The sequence below is a fragment of the Phocoena phocoena genome, chromosome 1, assembly GCF_963924675.1.
Source record: "Phocoena phocoena chromosome 1, mPhoPho1.1, whole genome shotgun sequence".
Taxonomy (NCBI): Eukaryota; Metazoa; Chordata; class Mammalia; order Artiodactyla; family Phocoenidae; genus Phocoena; species Phocoena phocoena.
The window spans coordinates 178,308,920-178,331,075 of NC_089219.1; the positions used below are offsets into that span (position 1 = coordinate 178,308,920).

At 35.5% G+C, this 22,156-nt stretch overlaps 2 protein-coding genes across 2 annotated transcripts in view; one reads left to right on the forward strand and one right to left on the reverse strand.

The window, feature by feature from the left end:
• The window catches only part of CDC73 (cell division cycle 73), an 84,970-nt gene that overhangs the window by 37,688 nt on the left and 25,126 nt on the right, over positions 1 to 22,156 (forward strand). The gene's annotated exons all lie outside the window — the stretch shown is intronic.
• B3GALT2 (beta-1,3-galactosyltransferase 2) lies at positions 1,619 to 9,387 on the reverse strand. The gene is made up of 2 exons (XM_065892158.1): positions 8,804 to 9,387; positions 1,619 to 4,270 (listed from the first exon to the last, which is right to left on the reverse strand). Exon 2 carries the CDS (start codon positions 4,147 to 4,149, stop codon positions 2,881 to 2,883), a length of 1,269 nt encoding a protein of 422 aa, XP_065748230.1. The 5' UTR covers positions 4,150 to 4,270; positions 8,804 to 9,387; the 3' UTR covers positions 1,619 to 2,880.

Genomic DNA, 22,156 nt, shown 5'->3' on the forward strand with positions numbered 1-22,156 from the left:
CAGTTGTGATGCCTGGAGATCCTAGCAAAAGGTGAAGAATAAGCATGGAATAGAAGAGAGGACAGGCCATTTTTGCTTAGCTTTTTAGACCCTCTAGCAGGAGTCATATGTGAAGTACGTAGCAGAATAGCATAATGGTTAAGAGTCTTTGCAGTGGAACCCTGCTGTTTTACTAGCTGTGTGATCTTAGGTATTTAACCTCTTGTACCAGTCTTTCTTATCTCTTAGTGTTACTTATAAGGATTATACGAGATATGTGTGTAAAGTGCTTTAACACGGTACCAGGCACACAGCGTACTCTCAGTCAGTAAATAGTTCCTGCTGCTGTGTTGGTATTATTTTTATAGGGGTTTTAGTAATAGATATTAATAAGACTCCAGTTGATTTTTTGTGATTATACTGTATAATCAGAGGTGAGAAAGAAAATTTTTTTGCTCTAATTAGAATTTCATCACCTATATAATCTTGATCAAAATAAACTAGTAAGTATTGAAAGTTTTGGTATTTTTATCTTCCACAATATCTCGTAACACTTCGAGCATAAAGATTACATGGTTGTTCCTGTAATTTTTTTCTTTGACCAAATGCAAGTGCTGTCATTTAAAATTATATTTTCATGCATAGTAAAAATTACATAGTACTGGGCATGAATAAGGCACAATTAATATTTGGTGAGATGTTTAAATACTGTATTTTTAAATAACATAATATAAATTTGAAAATCATATTTTGCTAAAATCAGCTTGCATATTCAGAATGGAAGGTCAAAAATAAATTAATAGCAGAATACCAGAATACTTATTTTAAAATAAAGATTTTCAGCAGTACTAAAACATTTGTTATTTGATTCAGTGCTCTTTGAGAACTTGGCGTGTCATGAGATTCCAAGTCATCTTTTTTAGACTTGAATTTTTCTGGAAGGAAAATACTATCTCTTAAAGATACTGCACTGTAATAATAATTTGTACACATAGTGTTTGGATTGTGTCTGAGTGCGTACCTGTGGATGCATACATGCATATACATATACTTTTAAGAAATAAAACTTCCGAAGTATTAAGGAGAGGATTATACTGAGGGAAGGATTCCTTTTGTCTTTCATCACACTTATCTAATTTGGTATTATCCTTTTATGTGTGACCTTTCTTTACTAATTTTGGTATTTAGTAATTTTAGTCTTTTTATAACCATACAGAATAAATCAAGTGAAAAACAGACCGTACCAAGAGCTGGGGGGTTATTTAGCTCAACATTCAGAATTATTCTATGTAGAATAGAACACTTAGACAACTGAACTGAAAGTGGGAGATAAGTTGAGTGTAAATAGAATTCAACGCATTAAATGATAAGTACTGAAGCAGTCTCTGTGGTTCTGAACTGTAACATGTTAGAATTCTGTTTTGGTGGATAACTCTTCAGAATAGAATCAAGGATGAAAATGATTGTTGTTAGAATTAGGATAAGTGACATCCTCACTGAGCAAGATTGATAAATTTATACACTTGTTTAAAGTAAAAACACCTTTTTAAAATTAATGGGTTAGTATTTTCTGATTTTAAAATTTATAATGGAGCCATACAAAATTATTGTGAAGCATTTGGACCATAACACTCAGTAAAGGTTTTTTGTTTACCTTTTTTATTAAAAACTTGATAAAAGTGCATTGTATACATTGTTCATCCTAGAATCAAGTGTTCATCAAACATTTGTAGTTTTCCCCCATCCCTCCCAAGAAAGTTTTTAATCAGTGGTGCAGAATATTTGTCATCCACCAAATTAAAAACTGCAGGTTTGTAAACTTGGCACTCAGAGAAAGAAATAGGTGCCGTAAAATGATTAAGTACTGGCATGTGTACACCTGCTGTCAGGAAATAAACTTCCCATATGTTGCAGTTTGGCAGACATGCATCTTAAAATGTATTGAATGAAACTGCCGCTGCACTCTTTATCCTTTATCTTTTTTCAACAGTGCATCCTCTTTGTGCCTGTAAGTAATCACTTTTGCTTCAGTTAGAGGAAAATGATAGATTTTTTCAGATATGCTTGAAGTTAACTGGTGATGCTCCTTGAGAGTGCAGTAACTGGTTGATTGAGTAAATCATTGAAGTTCTAGCTTGGCCCTGAACACCAACGAGGGAACAGATGTTCTATTTTGAAACATTTAATTTTTTTTTATAAAAATGTGAGCCTGAGACACATTGATTTTTTTTTTTCACATTTTATCACGTCATGTCAAAATAAATTCCCCCAGTATATGTGCGTATTGATAAAAGAAAATGAATATCTCAATTGTTTTTATAAAGTAAATACTTAGATGAGAACTGCATTGATGAAACATCTGAACTTTATAAACATGTTTATGGAATAATTCAACTAAATCTTATTGCATGGAATATGGTTTTTAGAACCCTAGAATAGGTCAAAATTTGTCTTTTGCACAATTATAAAGTTTCCTTAAAATTGACAATAATGTTTTATTTACATTTAATTATATATTGAAATGAAAAACTGAATCCAAAGTCTTTTGACTGTATCCATTTCTTAAATTAAAATTTGTGTGGAAAACATATGCAAATACACCTTCTTGGCCCCTAACGTAAGAGTTGAATCATTGATGTATGCATGCCTGTTATTGCATGTTAATACACAGAATCCCCTTATGTGGATTTTTAGTAGATTGTTTGGGATACCTTTTTGTTATATCGTGTTGTATTTTTAAGAATTACCTTCTTCAGAAATTAAAAAAATATTTTTGGATTCCTTTATGCGATGAGTTTTAACTAAAACTTGTCCTATGGATGTAATCAGTTTTAACTATACATGCTTTTAGCAATATTTTACAGATCGCACGTTTGGGAAAACAAAAAAAAGTTGTCTTTTCTAGTGGAGTTTGCGGTGGCGATACCTGCCTGCCTTTTCTTTTGCTGCGTTGGCACAAGCGTTGTGCTTATTTTGTTGTAAATGGTTCCAGTATTTTATCAGTTCACTAGGCTGGAACTGATGAGAGGTAATTAGGTGACTGTATTTACAGCTTGAATAAGAAACTCGCCAGTGATTGAACACAAACTCATTGGGAGGGGGGACAGGATCAATTCTCAACTTGGCAAGACAGATCCCTACATATACATCTTCCAAGTGCAAACGACGGATGCTTAAAGAAACTTTAAATATCTTCTCTGCCAGATCTCCAGAAAAAACATAACCAGTCCCGGAACAGAAGACAGGATAGCGCTCACTTGGGTAGAGGTCTGGTGGCATGTACCACTTGCTGTCTTTGTTTCGGTTGGGTGCGTATCCCCTCATTAGGTAACCAGTAAAATAGTTATGTCTAGGAGGCAGGTCTGGCTTCAGTAACTTAAGTATTAAATATTCGGTGTTGACAAACATGTCACTGTCAGTTTTCATAACATATGGAATATGTGGACAGTATGTGGCAACCCAGTTCATGCCCATTAGTGTTTTAATGGTCAGATTATAGTATGTATCTAAATATTCCTGTTGAATTATGTCATGGTATTGTCTGCTTTCTTCCAGGATTGCACGTTGAAGGTAGCCATTTAACTTAATACTTACACCCAACAAAAAAATTCGTGTGATTTGGATACCAGGTGCTAGACTTTCATTGCCCCAAGTTTGCCGAATAGCTCTTCTAGCTTCTATCTGTCCAGGTTCTGCAGCTATTAGTAGTATTAAAAAAGGGCTTTTCTCCTGGCATTTTGCAGGTTCATTGATAAGGTATTTGAAATGGTAAGAATTTGGATGTCCAGTGCCTTTTTCATTGTAAATACTTCCGTTGGCACTGAGTGTATTCTCCAGCCCTGTAACTCCTTGTGGTGACAGATCTGTGTTATTGGAGTTAGTTGCTGTTTGAGGCCTCAGAGTCTGCGGGACTGTTTCTTTCCAAATGTTCCGAAGAGAGCTGTGGTTTGTCTCACTTTTTGTAGAACGAAATCCACGGAAAGTGTATGTCACAGGGTTTTCTTTGAATCCAGTTCTGCCTGGCAGCCAGTCATGATGATTGAAAAACAAAAACATAGCAAAAAGAAACACGAGAGAAAGTACACCAATAAGATGGGTACGGAACAGAGACCTCTTGGCATTCCAGCTCATCTTTGCAAAGCAGCAGTGTCTTCTTCTCCACTGAAGCATGTTGTAAATATCCAGTAGTGGATGAGAGATCGGTGGCTGAGAATGTGTTCTTCTCCTGAATCAGTACTGTTCTTTGGTAATCATTTTCTAATGCGGTCACGTTGTCTCCCTCGCAGTCATTCTATAAAGATGAAGCATAAACGTTTACAGAATGGAAATATCACAGAACTGCTTGAAAGAGACTAATAAAATTAGGGCACATGGAAATTTTTAAGCTGTGAAAATAGGATAACCCAGGAACAACGTTTATGACTTGTCTTCCCTTGACAACGTAACATCCTGAGAACAGGTTTATTTTCTTTAAAAATACACCTTTGGAGCACAGTGACCACTTTAAAGAGAGGTGAATGGATTGATTTTCTTCCACTTATTTCATCATCTATCTCAGTAGCTCTGGTCACTTGTACTTGTTGACTTAAGTTAAAGATTAAAAGTTGTATGCATGGAGAAGAGGAAAATGCTGCTAGATCCCTGAGAGAGGCCATGTAAGGAGGCCTGAGAGCAGATGGAAAATTTATTGGCATTAATTAAAATTGATTTGACATACCGTTGGTGGTATGGTGCACAGTCAGCGGCCTTTTTTGTAAAATGGCCATGTATCAGTTGTGGGACAGACGGTGCAAGGTTGATTATGGCAGAGTTTTGTTAGTCACAGTACACTGCTTGGCATGTTTCCGTTGGCCCCTACTGTGTCGAGAAAGTCAGTGAGAAGACGCACCTGTCAGAATTAATGTTCAGGGTTCAGTAACTTCAGTGCAGGATTTTAAGACAGTAATAAATGATGGACATTTGCAAGTACTCATTTCTCATGTTAACCTTCCACTTCAGACATGAGGTATTCAGGAGATCATTGTCCTTACTTAGACTTATGATTGATTTTTATAATATAGCAACTAATTATCTTTAATTATCTGTGGACTTCACAGAGTACTATCACGTATCTCAGTTGAATCTCCATGTTAGAATTAAAGAACTGCTTTGAACAGTCTTTTCAGATTTCTTACAAAATATAGACACTAGGTATTATTGTATCCCCAACTATTTAAAATTTTAAATTTCACAAAATGCATCTTAAAAGATTTTTGAGTTATGCTGTGTTCTAAATTTGCATGTAGAGAATTTTTTACATTTTTAGGACTTCTGCTAGCATGACACTTAGAGCCCTACATTTAGGAAAAAAATTTATGAGATGTCAATATGGGAAGTTCACGATGCCACATATTAAGAACTGGTCTTTGAACAAGTTTTTTTAGTGCATAGCACAAATATGTTCATGTTTTTTCAGTTTGTTATTTTTCTGGATCAAGGCGTGGGGGTAAAGGATGGGTAAGGAGCTGTAGCTTGAATTCTGTTAAAAGAGAAAACAAACCTTTTTGTGTAATTTTAATTTTTTCAACTTTTTATTGTGAAAATTATTTCTTTATGTAAAAGAAAACTGGTCAATTAAAAACATTTATTGTAGGAGCATTTGTTTATTTGAAATTATATATACACATATGAATGTGTTTATGTAGCCTGTGATATTGAAAGGTTTATGGTTAATACCAAATTTGCTTAACCTCGATAAAAAATTCAATTATTTGGGGAAAATAATGGCATTTACATGGAAGTCCTCATATAATTGAATAACTAGAATAGCACTCATATAATGTAAAGTATTTTGAGAATATTGATGGGAAGTGTTAGACTCCTGTTCTAGCAGAAGCCACTAGGAGGAGCAAGCAGGTGGGGATTCGAGCATCTCTGAAGCGTAACAGTACAGGCGCTAGCTTTTGATGATTTCTAGTATCTGAGATTATGTAGTACTTTTAGAAGTTATGGTGTTTCTCAAATGTAAGAAATTACATTAATCATTTCGTGAGATAGGAGCAGTGTTTTTCTTCCTTAAGTTTTCAGATTAAAAAAAAATAGAATCTACTTATTTATTAGAATTTATTTACCTGAATTTTAATTTCGCATTACTCTGATGAAGACTAAGACACTTCACCATACCAGTAAAACATAGTTCTGTGGTGAGCTCAGTTGAAAATAACAGAGCTGAGTGTTCTGGTTTAGAAACTCACTTTTCTCCTCCTTACACTTGTAAATAGTTGGCCATTCTGTTTAGATGAGGAGACTCTTTCTAAGCTTTTATATTCAAATGAAATATTAGATAAATAGTAATAATTTCCCTCCACCCCGTAAAGAAGCCAGTAGATATAAGGGTTATGTGTGTAAATTTAAAGGAAACAAAAGTTGCTTTTAAAATTTATTTGATAATCTATTTTAAACATTCCAAAGCTAAATTAAATGTGTCAGCTTTCTCTTGATATAGAATGCTTAGAAACTGGTTGAAGTCTAATCATTTAGATCCTTTAAAAGTGTAAATTTGATGGTTTAAGAAGCAATAAATAGAAGGTCAGATGTTTGAATGCATGTTTGAATAAAGGACTGAAAAAATGAATGAAGGTAAATATATTAGTAAATTGTATTTTTATGAAAACATTATACCTGAAGTGATGTTTCTAAAGTATCTCAATATTACAGAAAACAGCAAATTATTATATATTGTAACCTGGCATACATGTAGTTTATGGTCCTATGTGATTTTGTAGCGATAGGTGATGGAGATGCATCTTAATGTAAATTCATGATATTTGTATGTTTGTAAATATCCAGCTGCTCAGGCTTGAAATCCATATATACTCATTTCTTAATCTCCCATTGGTAAATGTAGTGCATGTGTCTAGCCTTAAAAAAATGCTTTATTAAACATTTTTCAGATATTTACCATAATTTTACTGTTAAAAAGAAAGTACAATTAAAGTAACTATTCCTCCTTTTATTAAAAGATAAAATTATTCTCCAGTTACTGCCTGTTTTACATTAATTCTTAAGAAGTGGGAACAAGACCAGAAAGTTAAAATATTTTGACATTCTAAATAGTTTTGCACTTTTACATTTTCAGCATAGAAATAACTTTGATTTGTCTCATGGGTTTTTATGGTAATATTATCAAGTGATTAATATGTATTTACATCTTATGGATTGACCCTCACGGAGAGGATGTTACTATAAAATGTTCCGTTACTTCTCCCTCTCTCTTTCCCTCTCTCTATCACACACACACACACTCTCTCTCTCTCTCTCTCTCTCCCTCTCTCTCTCTGTCTCTCTCTCTCTCTCTGTCTCTCTCTCTCTCACACACACATGCTGTTTTTATTATTTGACTTCTAAAAGTGATAATATCTTAGTCTGTGGGAACAGTTCTAGATTTAAGGGGTGCTTGAATAAAAAACTCTACACTCTTATTTTGAGATAGCTAGCTTATAAAAATGTTTAATTGGTGACTTTAACATTGAGAGATAAAGGTACTAAGAGAGACTTGAGGTTTTTTACAACCATATTTTTTTTGTTTGTTTAATACCATCTGGTTTCATTCCTTAATGGAATAAAAATTTATACTGTGAGTGAGAGTTGATGTTGAGCTCTAATAATAATAGGGCCTGATAGACTTGTTTAATCTTAACTTTAGAATGGAATCCCTACATACGTCTTTAAAATGTTTGCCTTTTGTGATTATTAAATAATAGGTTGAGTTGTGCTGTAAAATTGAGCAAAAATCAGGATCTTTGACGATCTGTAAAAAATTTTAGAAATACCCGAGTTCCTGAGCCATGAGTTGCTGTTCTATGATTGTTACTAAAATAGTTTATTAGATTTATTTCTGCCCTGCACACACATACTATGCCAGTTAGTTCATCATTACATATTTATATAACCTGGAAGCACAGTGGCTACATTTAGATTTAATTTTTTGACCTTGTATTGCTGTTACATGGATATTTTTATGACAGAGTATTTTCATATTATGTTTTTGAGTTTCACTTTAAAAATGATCACCAAAACCAGTCTTATATTTTGATCATTTAGAATCAGTCTGTTGCTTAAAATAAAAGCTCACTATTTTAAAAGGGGGTAATTTTAGCAAGTATTGATATTTCTTTGTTTAAAGTTGTATTTGTGAACACGCAGATCTCCTGGGGTGGTGGGCTGTGCATAAATGCACACTGCCTTCTGTGATCCTGTGCAAATGCTTTCCTTATAGTATCTTACAGCTCGGTGGTACTTAAAATTTGTTGATAGTCTCAGAGTTGGTAAGTTATCTTTATTTAGGGACATGGGTATGGGAGGCAACATTTTGTTATTAAAAACTTCTATATTAAGATTTTGTTTTAAAAGGACTGAGAAAGCTCTTAATATTAAGATCATCTTTGATACTATTTAATAAATTTCACTGCATTGACCTCTTCGATGGCCATTTTTAAGAGAGCACTTTAATTTATTGGATAAGGATTCAACTTGACTTAATTTGATAGAGGATTGCTATGTTTTCTTTGGAGGGCTTCAGATTTTTTTTTAAAGTTTAATTTCTCAGAGAAGCCTTTAAGCACATCTTGTTACTGTTTGCCTTTTCGGTAATCCATAATTACTGCAAGCTACATATTTACTTGAATAAAGCAATGACAGATTTTAAAATCATATATTTAGAAACCCTTTCATAGTTTCAAGGACAGTGAACTGTATGAACTTGTTTATTAGATATTAGTGCCTCCAGGGCTATAAAAAAGTAACAGACATTTAAATGAGTATCACAAACAAGATATCAACATACCTTCCTTGGTCAGGCATTTATGAGGCGAGGATTATGCTCACTGAAGATACTTTTGGCACGCCATCACTTCAGCCAAGATGCTATCGAACATGCGCACCTCCCCCAGCAGTCTGCCTCCTGCGATTGCTTTTCACAGTGTCCAGAGTGTCCATCTGTCTGCTTGTCTTCGAGTTCCCCTTCTTGTTCATATGGGTCCTAGTCTTCTGAGGTTTTTCCTTTCTTTCATTTTCTTTCTCTTTCTTTAAACAAAAGAGCTGTGGTGGTTCGTTCTGTTTGGAGCACTGTCGACTCTTGCTGACAGTTGATGCATTGAGGCTTTTTACATCTGCTGTTTTCCTGGCCGGACAATGCAGTGCTGTATTCTCTTCTCAGTATCCATATTTCTAGTAAGAACACTGAGCTGCAATCAAAAGCAGCCAGAGCTAGAATGGAGTGCTTCGATTGTATTGGAAAAGAACAGGATTTAAGTCTCTTTCGTTGTTGCCTGGCAGCTGCAGGAAGGATTTTGAGCAGTTTTACCAGGGTTTTAGTCTGTAATATGAAATCCAGGGTTCCTCAGCTGCTGCACAGGCAGGCAGCAGTTTAAATGTGGGCTTGACAGATGCTCTCTCTGACAGAGCAGAATTTAACGTCACTGCTTGGCTGAATCCCACGTGATTGTTTGCATTCATTTTGACTAAAAACCTAAGGTAGAGAGAAGCTTAGAGATTTGCTTCCATGTGCTAAATTATATATATTCAGTGTAAGTGTAGTGATGAGTGAATAATACGAAAATGGGATGATTATGAAATGAATGGTTATAATTTTATCTTTTTCCAGCTTATTTCCTTTTTTTTTTTTTAATTTATGCTCAAGCACGGGCTTTCTAAATGTTTTCAGTGTTAGATGTTGGTTTTCATGTTACATGATTTTATAGGGCATAAGCAATATAAGCTTTGATATGTAACTTAGTGTAATTTAACCCCTTCGGTGCACTCCTTCCCTTGAAGTTCTTTTTCTCAAATTGTTCTGATTTTCGTTTTACTAATATCTAGTTGCGGCTCGTAGACCATTTTTAATCAGTAATGTAGACATCTTCCCCCCTCCCTCCCCCCACCATTTTCTAGGATTTATGTAAATCAGCTGCTGTGGATTGCTTTACTGACACGTGTTGTGATAGCCCACTTCTTTTTCACTCTTGCGCGGTTTCTCGTGTTCTTGAAGGCAGCAAAACTTTATTTTTAATCACTTTTTAATGTCAGCATTTATTTTTTTTTTCTTTTTCTTTAAAATTACATGTATGGCGGAATTCAACAAAATGATGTAATGGATAAAGCACACTTGTACAGGATCTTCTTGGTGGGTAATGAGGCTTTACTAATCATGTTTATTTGTCCTAATATTTCAGGATGGTTTAGTAACTTGCCATCAGGCAAATTTTTCAGTAAACACTAGATATTCACTCTTAAATATTTTGTATGATTAGTCTGTTGGGCACCTTGCTGCTTTTTTTCTGCAAGTACTGGGGCATTGTCCTTTTTTTTTTTTTTTTTAAATAACCTGAATTACCAGTTTTTCCTCTGAGACTTTAGGGACCTTAACTCATAGAAATTTACCATTTTTAAACTTACACTGTATATTTGTAGTCGTATATTTTTCATCCCACCTATCTTCCCCAGTAATGTGTGTTATTTCAAATATAGATTTACATTTTCTCTAATATTAAAAATTTTTTTGTCCTCATTATGTTTTTTAGTATAGCTGATGAAATGTGTTTTGTAGTTTTAGGAATCCTAAGACTTTTTTAAAGGAGTGTATGTGATTTTCCTAGAAATGTTAGAAGGAACAGTAAGAGTTTTATAAATGGGAAATGTAAGGCCTAGAGCTTTGACTTTTTCTGGTTAAGTGTGAAGGAGAGAACTAAAACCTGGGTTTCTTGGCATTTAGTCCCTAAGTCCACCCATATTACATGCTCACTACTCTCTTTTTTAAAAAATTAATATATTATTTTTTGGCTGCATTGGGCCTTCGTTGCTGCGCACGGGCTTTCTCTAGTTGTGGTGAGCGGGGGCTACTCTTCGTTGCGGTGCGCAGGCTTCTCATTGTGGTGGCTTCTCTTGTTGTGGAGCATGGGCTCTAAGCATGTGGACTTCAGTAGTTGTGGCATGCGGACTCAGTAGTTGTGGTGCGCGGGCTCAGTAGTTGTGGCTCACGGACTCTAGAGCACAGGCTCAGTAGTTGTGGTGCACGGGCTTAGTTGCTCCACAGCATGTGGGATTTTCCTGGACCAGGGTTCGAACCCTTGTCCCCTGCACTGGCAGGCAGATCCTTAACTGCTACGCCACCAGGGAAGCCCACACTACTCTTTTTTTAAAAAAAAAACAAAAACTACTCTTTTTTTTTAAAAAAAAAAATTAGACTTAGGTGGCAGAATAATGCTTAAGTGCCTACTTAAGATAACTTATTTTATAAAAGTATAAGTGGCTTGTAGTAGATCATTATTTACCAATAATTCCTGACGTAGGATTTGACTATGCAACTAGCAGCAGTGACTAAATTCATGTGTGTGCTAAGCCTACTTGAGCTGTTATATAAATGACTTTTTTTCTCATAATTGTTTTATTTTTGTAATACCCATTTTAAAGATGAGGAACCAGTGTTTAGAGTTGTAAACTAATTATCCCAAATATCAGATGATTAGTGATGAGAAAGAGTCCAGCTGGGAATTAAAGCAAGATTAATAAGTCCTTATCCTCTCTTCTTAACTATTATGCTGCATGGCACTGCTGGAGAAAGTTGTGGGACTTTTTTCCTGTTACTAGCATGGCATACCCAGAGATCATTCATAGCAGTATAAATGGATGTTTGTATTTTTGCTTTAATCACTTGATCAGCAAATACATATCTGATCAACTGCTGTGTGCCAACATTTGCAATTAGGCACAGCTTATTAAATGTTAGAGATACAAAGATGTTTTAGTTACATTCCCTGCCCTTTCTCCAGGAAGGATAACGCAATTATTTATGGCTGTTCTTTTGATTGGACTCTTTTTTGATGCCCACTGGATTTCTTATGGATCTTGATTATTAAGAGAACTCCATAGGTAACCTGCTGGTTAGTGGTTCCCTGCAGTATTAGGTGCAGTATTAGGCCCCTGAATTCCCAGTGGACTATTGTCTCAACTGTGCTTGCGATGGGAAAGTGTTTACACAGCAAAGGAGACTCCTGAAAGCTAATGAAAGGGTACCTGTGTACTGAATCAGAATTTACTTTAAACTTCTAGGTACAACTGCATCCTGTTTCTTATGTTTAAGTTAAGCTGGTTAGGAACTTTACAGAAAAACAGCAGACGTGAGATAAAAGTTCCTTTAGTGACTTTTTCTAGCAACCTGCATGTTTCCAGCCAAGAGAAATGGTAAAAATCATATGACAGGCAAGCTTGTAGAAGTTCTTCCTTTAGTCTGATTTCTTTTAACATCTGATTTCTATGGTTAAACTTTCTCAGTAAATGTGACAGATTTCTTTGTCAGACTGAGCAAACTGGCAGCTATTTTGTTAAGTTTTATAGTTATAGATGTCTTGTAATTTTTACTTGCATAGGTCTGTTTTTTAATTTTAGAACACATCCCTGGTGGGAAAATAGATGGATATTACTATTATATATGCATTATGGCCAGCATTGTCCAGGCTCATTTTAGGATTTTCCTGGGCATGTCTAGAATATCCCCTAAGGAGTCAGAATTTAAAGGCAGGATTTGCTATGCCTCCTAACTCTTAGTTTCTACTGGGTACAGAAATAATTATTATTTTTTTATTCATGTTGTTAATAGTATCTGAGTGATTATTACATGATCAATCAGGTACACATTTGTTCAATATGTAATAGGAAAGACAAGTATTATACTATTCATGTATATATAAATTCAACTAAATGTCCTTGGTAAAAAGAACAAGGGAGAAAGGGTTGTGGGGAGAACACTTCAACCATGGTGGGTGATTTCTGTTCACTGAGAATGAGCTAATAGCCTTGAGTAATGCGAGGAAGGGAACATGAATCTGGTTTTCTCTACATTAGTCTCCATGCCTGTTTGTGCTTTAGTCTGACTCTTTAGCCCCTAAATGCAAGCCATTTATTTCACCTGAAGAACTAGCTATCTTTTTCCAGTGCTGGAGAAAAATCTTAATGTTTTGGATTAGGTGTAATTTCCAACGTACTATGAAAAATTCCATTTGACACAGTTATTTAGATACCAATTTTAATTTTATTGAGATCAATCAGCAATTTTGCATAGCAGTGTTTGCTTGGAGTTTATATCTCTTGACTGTTTTGACTCAAAATCAGATGACATCTTTTTCATTGCATAAAGGATTTGGACAAATAGCATATTTTTGGCTATTTAATATTAGTAGTTTTCCATTTTTGAAAAAAATTATTGTGTTTATTAAGAATGTGGCATTTTCCTTTGAAGTTAATATAAGATTTATGAACCAGTTTTGCTTTTCTTTGGACTCAAAGCAGGAATTAGCTGATTGCAAATTAGCAATCTCAGAATGACCACAAGTGTCAGTGTTTGCCTGCCTTAACTCTTTGCTTCAGTTTTCACAAGCTTGTGCTGCAGTTTCTCAAATTGTTTAAGAATTCTTTAGACTTGAAAGCAGAGCTAAATTTAAAGTCTCTTTCAAAACTAACTGTAGACACCTTTATCTGGTTTAATTCATACAAACTGTTAATGATCCTAAGGGAAAATGTAAGCATCTAAAATCAGCAGTAATTTGGCAAGTACTTTAATAGTAAAGGCAGGGACTTAGCTGTGGTTCAGTGGTTAAGAATCCGCCTGCCAATGCAGGGGACTTGGGTTCAAGCCCTGGTCTAGGAAGATCCCACATGCTGTGGAGCAACTAAGCCCGTGTGCCACAGCTACTGAGCCTGCGCTCTAGAGCCCGCGAGCCACAACTCCTGAGCCCATGTGCCACAACTACTGAAGCCCGTGCGCCTAGGGCCCGTGCTCCGCAACAAGAGAAGCCACGGCGATGAGAAGCCTGTGCACCGCAACGAAGAGCAGCCCCTGCTCGCCGCAACTAGAGGAAGCCCGCGTGCAGCAATGAAGACCCAACGCAGCCAATAAATTAATTAATTAAAAAAAATAGTAAAGGCACACTTCAGAGATATTTGGGGTTCAATTCCAGACCACTGTAATAAGTGAAATCGCAATAAAGTGAGTCACATGCATTTTTTGTTTCCTAGTGCATAGAAAAGTTATGTTTACAGTATACTTTGTGCGATAATAGCATTATGTCTAAAAAAACCAATGTACATATCTTAATTAAAAAATACTAAAACCATGATCTGACAACATGGGGTTGCCATAAACCTTCAATTTGTAAAAAAATGTATCTGCAAAGTGCAGGAAAACGAGGTATGCCTTTTTACTTGTATATTCTTTGTTTTTTGTTTTTTTTGTTTTTTTTTTACAGTACGCAGGCCCCTTCCACCGCGGAGCACAGGCTCTGGACGCGTGGACGCGGAGGCCCAGGGGCCATGGCCCACGGGCCCAGCCGCTCCGCGGCATGTGGGATCCTCCCGGACCGGGGCACGAACCCGTGTCCCCTGCATCAGCAGGCGGACTCTCAACCACTGTGCCACCAGGGAAGCCCCTGTTCTTTGGTTTCTCAGTAGCATAGCTGTTTCTTTTTAGCACGAATCAACTAGAATCTTTCAGTTGTTATTTGACACACATGGAATAGTCTTAGAGGGGTTATCAATGAAGGCAGTACTGGGCTTGATACTACTTTTCTAGGAGGTGTTCTAGAAGTTTACAAGGGAAGGTGTGTTTGGCTGACAAAATAATTGAAGGGCATTTAGTGAGTGTGGCCAGGGAAGGTAGTCTGTAGTGTGGGAGACAATCTTTGAAAACAGCAAGGCCTTCTGAGTGTCTCAGAGTGTGTGTGTGTGTGTGTGTGTGTGTGTGTGTGTGTGTGTGTGTTTGTGTGAGTTCTTTAAATGAATCTAAAACATAATTGTAATACAGAGTATATTGCTAGGATATTGGTTTCCATTAAAAATTTTACATAGGTTAATGTTACCTGTGCATTTAATTTAAAATTGTTAGAGGGGTCAGTGTAAAATATTTCTTACATAGAGTTGTGAAGCCTGCTAGGTCTGCACCTTTAAATTGTTTCAGGCGTCTTACTCCTGACTCCCTGCTCCCCAGCACATGAGTATTTAAAAATATTAACACTATTAATTCATTACAAAGTGTGACCATTTGTAAATTCAGGTAGATATAATATGTTAGAACTTACAAGTGCACTAAAACTTCACAAAGAAGCGTAGTTACCCAAATATAAATTATTAATATTGAAAAATGCTTCTTATTTAATAGCTTTAGTAGATAAGGAACTAATGCAAAAGTCAGAAGTAACTAAATAGAAAGTTTTCCCCAAAGGGCCTTTTTGTGATGACCTGGGAACATTGAGTATACTTGATTCTAAATTCATGTACGTAACGTAGCTGTCTTCAGAATGATTGTTTATGGTCTGGTTGGCAATAGGGACTTTAGTATAAAGAAGCTTTGCAAAGTTTTCAAAACTTTGCAAAAGAGACAGGCAAAGGTTATAGGATTAGGAAGGGGTAAGGGTTGACTTTAGGGTTTGATTTCTTCCCCTCCCTAATTTCTTAGAGGATGCCCAACGGATTCACTTACATTCAGCAAATACATTAAGCATATACACAAATTACAGGAGCATATGAGATACTGCATCATTAGGTTCCTTTTTTTCAAGAGATTTCTAGACTTGATGGGTACACAAATCATTATAAAGATGGCACAGATAACTAGAAGTAAATGTTATATAGTTATTTACAGTTTTTCCCTTCAGGTAGAGTTTGTCTTGTACAATTCACTGTGGTCTCACTCAGTTTCACTGCTTTGATACTTTTGATCTTCCCAATTGGAGTTGGTTTTTTTTAAAAAAATAAATTTATTTTATTTTATTTATTTTTGGCTGCATGGGTCTTTGTTGCTGCGCGTGGGCTCCCTCTAGTTGTGGCGAGCAGAGGTTATTCTTCGTTGCGGTGCACGGGCTTCTTATTGCGGTGGCTTCTCTTGTGGAGCACAGGCTCTATGCACGTGGGCTTCAGTAGTTGTGGCGTATGGGCTCAGTAGTTGTGGCTCGCGGGGCTCTAGAGCGCAGACTCAGTAGTTGTGGTACACGGGTTTAGTTGCTCCGAGGCATGTGGGATCTTCCCGGACCAGGGCACGAACTGTGTCCCCCTGCATTGGCAGGCGGATTCTTAACCACTGTGCCACCAGGGAAGCCCTGTAGTTGGTTTTATGTTACATTTTTATCTGTTTAATTTTTATGTATTTCTAATATTTTATCCCCTTTTAATAAATAAAAAGAGGGCTCACAGATAATACAGTTCCTGAGTTTTAGTGAACTAAAATTTTAAAAATGAAAATTTATATATTTCTGTTTGTACCCTCCATTTTTTTAGTGTCTCCCTGATTACTTATTAATTAACATATTGAGTATGTTTCTTTTTCATAAATATCCTCATAGTAGACTTTGAGTTTTATCTGTATTTCCTCTGTAACTTTTCACAGAATTTGTATTTATTAACATCTCTGGAATTTATAATGTTTCACGACATTTCAGTTGCCTGTCTTAGTATGTGTGATTTCAGATAGTTAAGGTCTCTGTTTTATTTTAGCTTCCTCAGTCAGTTTCTTGAATTATTAAATGGTAAAACATTGAATATTTTCTTTTAAAGCTTACAATATTGTTATTTCCCTTTCTACCTGTATTGCCAGTAGCTATAATCTTTGGTTCCCAAAACAATGAAATTAATATAATTCCAAACGTGTAACCTTTGATAGAGGGAGCTGGGCAGGAGAATATTATTTATTCACACGAAACAAAAGAAGAGCAAATTTATAAGCTATAGAGCAAAATTATGAGCTGTATGCGTTTGAAGAAACATTGAATTATGTCTTCAAACTTAATCAGTTAATTGGACCCTTCGGGTTGTACTATAATGGCATTGTTCCTATTGAAAAGGTATTACTTACATTAGAATAATGGAATTTCAGAGCAGAATTGGACCTTTGAGGTCATCTAAAAATCTAGTTTCCTCATTTTACAGGCAAGGTAACTAAGACCCTGAGAGGTTGTGATTTTTCTCAAAGGTCTACTCTTAATGTGGCAGGGCCAAAGCTAGAACCTAGAGATCAAGACTTGTAAATCAAGCTTTTTTTTTTTTTTGCACTGATTTATTCTGTCTCTAGTTAACATCAGTGTATTTGTTTTTAGTCCATGGATCCATAAGCTACACAAATGAGCCTGTGGACCTTCTACCTTACCTGTATCCCTCTGCCACTATAAAAACAATTCTGCCAGTTTTAAGTGAGAATGATAATGCTTTTATTAAAACTCAGTGAGAAAGAATTGTTCATTTGTACCAGAAGGTATGTGATCATTATAGACTTTGGTGTTAAAGGAGATCAGTACACATGCTTTGGTTTGTTTCTAATTGCAGTGCTGTGATTAACATTTCATCTACATTCATGTGGATGTAATTTTTTAATCTACAGATAAACAATTTTTAAAAACCTGACATTTTCCCAGTATGAAAGAATACCTCTTTAAAGATTTTGTGTTCTGTCTCACTCTCTTTTCCTCTCTTTTGATCCAAATTTTTATTGCTGTATTAGTTTGGGTTCTCCAGAGGAACAATCAACAGGGTAGATAGATCGATCATAAGGAATTGGCACATGTGCTTAGGGAGACTGAAAAGTCCCAGAATTTACAGTCGTCAGGCTGGTGACCCAGGGAAGCTGAGGGGATGGTATAGCTTCAGTCTGAGCCTGAAGGACTGAGAACCTGGAGGGCCGCTGGTGTAAGCTCCCGTCTGAGGCTGAGGCAGGAGAATACCCATGTCCCAGCTTGACCACTGCCAGGCAGAGTGAATTCTCTTTTATTTTGCCTTTTTGTTCTGTTCAGCCCTTCAGTGGATTGGATGAGTCCCATCTCCTTTGGGGAGGGCAATCTCCTTTACTCAGTCTGCTGATTAAAATGTTAATCTTATCTAGAAACATCTTCACAGACACATCCAGAATAATATTATAACCAAATGTCTGGGATATTAATTCCTTATCAAATAAATGATTTGCAAGTATTTCCTCCCATTCCTTGGGTTGACTTCTCACTCTGTTGATAGTGTCCTTTGATGCATAAAAGCTTTTAATTTTGATGAAGTCCAGTTTATCTTTTTCTTTTGTTTCCTGTACTTGTTGGTATCATATCCGTGAAACTGATGTCAAATCTAATGTCATGAGGCTTTTACTCTTTGATTTTTTCTATAAGTCTTAAAGTTTCAGCTCTTAAATTTAGGCTTCTGATCCATTTTGAGTTAATTTTTGTATATGATGTAAGATAATGGTCCAACTTCATTCTTTTGCATGTGCATATCCAGTTTTCCCAGCATCATTTGTTGAAAATACTGTCCTTTCCCCATTGCATGGACTTAGCACCTTTCATGTATGTGAAAGTTTATTTCTGGGCTGTCTTATTCCATTGGTCTATAGGTCTGTCTTTATGCCCTACTACAGTGTTTTGATTACTGTACCTCTGTAGTAAGGTCTGAAATCTGGAAGTTTTAGTCCTCCAACTCTTTTCTTTTTCAAAATTAGTTTGCCTCCTTGGGGTTCCTTGAGATTCTGTATAAATTCTAGGATGAGTTTTTCTTTCTGCAAAAACACCTTTGGGATTTTGACAGGGATTGTGTTAAATCTGTAGATTGCATTTGGTAGTATTGAAATCTTAATATAGTTAATTCTAGCAGTCCATGAACATAGATGTCTTTCCATTTATTTATGGCTTTAATTTCTTTCAGTAACACTTTGTAATTTGCAGTGTACAAGTTTTTTTGCTTCTTGGTTAAATTTATTCTGGAGTATTTGATTTTTTAAAAGCCATTACAAATGGGGTTGTTTCCTTCATTTCTTTTTTAGATTGCTCGTTGGTAGCGTATAGAAGCGCAGTGGGTTTTTGTGTGTTGATTTTGCGCCCTGCAATTTTGCTGAAATAGTTGATTAATTGTGGTAGGGCATCTGTTCCCTGCACAACCTCCCCACCCCGGAAATCTTTAGGTTTCTACATACACATCTTGTCATCTGCAAAGAGATAATTTTATCACTTCCTTTCAGATTTTGGATGTCTTTTATTTCTTTTTTTGACTAATGGCTCTGGCTAGAACTTCAGGTACTATGTTGAGTAGAAGTGGGGAAAGTGGACATCTTGTTCCTGATCTTAGGGGAAAAGGTTTCAATCTTTCATCATTGTGTATGGTGTTAACCGTGGATTTTTCATATATATATGTATACGTATACACATATATATATAGCCTTTATGATGTTGAGGAAGTTTCCTTCTGTTCCTGGTTTGTTGAGGGGTTTTAATTTTTAAATCATGGAAGAATGTTGACTTTTGTCAAATGCTTTTTCTGCATTAATTGAGATGATCGTGAAGTTTTATCATGAGCTTATTTTCCCTTCGTTCTGTTGATGTGATTTATTACACTGATTGAGTTCCATATGTTGAGCCATCCTTGTATTCCAGGAATAAATCCCATTTGGTCATGGCGTATAATCTTTTCAGTATGCTGCTGAATTTGGTTTGCTAGTTCTTTTCTTATCTTTGTATAGAGAATGTCTCTTTATGGAAAGAAGATGGTTTAACAGTTATTAGTCTCTTTTTATTTGGGGCAGTGAGCTGGACACACAGACATATACACACATACACACTTACAGACAAATACACACATACACACAGACAAATACACATATATGCACATTATGAATAATTAAATACATATGTAATTATATTTCTAATTTTTCAACTTCTCTTCATTCATTTATTCAGTCACTGGCTTCCTCCATTAGATTGCCAATCTCATAAGGGCAGGGACCACGTGGCTTCTGTTTATACTGCTGCATTCCCAGTTTCTTGTTTGGTACTTGATGCTCTCAGTGAAAGTATGTGGAATGAATAAATAAATTTTGTTTCAGTAATCTTTTATGATATTTTTACCATCTTCATTTAACAGATTAAAGCAGTTTAACCAGTATAACACTAGTGAATCAGTAATGCTAAGGTATGGATTTGTTTTAATTAATTACTTAATGTATATTTATTAAGCATATATACCATGCATCAGGCTCTCTATAACAGGCATTGGACATATGATGGACAGTCCCTGACCTCAAGTAATTGATGGTCTGGTTGTAAGAAGTAGACAAGTAGTTATATAGCATAATGAGAAATTTGATAGAGGTATCAAATCTATATATTTAACAGGCATACCTCGTTTTATTATGCTACGTGCTTTGCTTTTTTTTTTTTTTAAATAAATTGAAGGTGTGGCAACCCTGCCTTGTCAGAGGATGGCTAGCATTTTTAAACAATAAAGTTTTTTTTAATTAAGGCATGTACATTTTTTAAAGTCATAATGCTATTGCACACTTAATAGACTACAGTATAGTGTCAACATAACTTTTATATGCACTGGGAAACCAAAAAATTTTGTGACTCACTTTATTGTGATATTAGTTTACTGCAGTAGTATGGAACCAAACCTGCAGTATCTCTGAGGCATGCCTGTATAGATATACTATACTATATTTTATAAATGTGTCAGCTATTTTCTGTATTGGCAAACATTGTATGCATATGCCCCCAGGTTATGACAAGTCTACTTAAAATTTGTGTTGAAGTGTTTTGTTCCTGAAACCTTTAGTGCTTTTCAGCCTCATTGTGATTTGCTCAAAGTTGCAGTTTCCTTTTTGTACATAGTTTTTCCAAAATACTTGAAGACTCACTCAGTGAACTTAAAAATTCAGTTGCTGAAAGAAAAAAATCCTGATACTTTAGAATTCTGAATATCAAATCCAGATTTCATGGGAATGAGTTACTTTTTAAAAAGAAAAAACATGCAACTGTAAATTAGTATTTGATTACTTTTTAAAACATATTACTTTTCCTCTCATAAGTACAGTAGTCAAAGAGGTAGATTATAAACTCCTAGAATCTGCATATATATTCTGTATGTTTTCCTCATTAAGCAATTTCAGTATTTCATTAAGTTTCATATAAATAGCAATTTTCAAAATTAAATACAGTATATTTTGCATACTGATACTTGTAACAAATATTCTTTCTTATGATATTTTATATTATGGTTTTATTTTCTACTTGTTTAAGCAGCAAATACCACTGTTCTGTCTCCTAATACCAGAAGATTTTAGGTTATCTCATTTGGTAAAAGAAGGCAAGGAAGGACTGTAAACAGTTTACTTTGTTTTTGTCTTGTTACATTTTGCAAATATGATTCTATCACTATTTCCCCCATCCCTTTTTATCAGTTACTTCTTTTCCAGAATGCCTCAAGTCTTAGTGAAATTGTAATGATTCTGACTTTTTAAGAGAAAGCAGGTTTTCCTCTCCAGTTGGCACAACTTGTCGGCTCTTTTAGTTGTTTTTGTGCTGTTACTTTTCTTTTCCCAGCTGAGTAGTATTTTCCCCCCAATCCAAATATCTTTAAAAATATAGAACTGTCGGTTTACTCCATGATACTGCCAATTATTATTTCTGTTTCTTAATATATGCCAGATATACCACTATGTAGCCTTTGAAAAACTATTTCACCTCTGTCTCTTCATCTTTAGAGTAAAAGGTACTGGGATTGGACTGTATGGTTTCTGAGGTCCTTTATGCAATGACTTATACAAATTTATTTCAAAATAATGCAGGTCAGAGTAGAATGAGCTTTTAGCTCTTAGTATTGGCTAGGGCGTCCTAGAAATGGCCATGAACTAACGACGAGATTAGTGAAGGTCTCCCGGTTTTCATTCCAGGAGCCCACAGCCTACTGAAGTGTCATAGCTGTGTATGATCGTGTGCATTTGAGCTTATTTGTGTGTGTTTACTTCAGAATTAAGCAAAGTTATACTATAGTGACTTTTGGCAACTCAGAATTTTCAGTGAATCTGAGAAAACAAAATTAAATAACTCTTCTGGTTGCAATTAACAGATTCTGCTCAACTAGTTAAGACAAAAATTGTTTGTGTGGGGTGCATAGAATGAGATGAGGGATTTAATCGCTCTTAGAATCAAGAAGAGTTAGCAGGAGAATAGGTCTTACAGGCCAGATATTATGAGGGATATTGTATTCCATGTGTTTTCTTGTATACTGGTAATGTTGCAGGAAGGGGGACCCCTTCCAGGGCCCAAGAGTGGCCTCTTGTCTAACACTTGGAAATGAATTGTCCGAGGAGACACGCATGCTGACAAAGCAAGAGACTTTATTGGGAAGG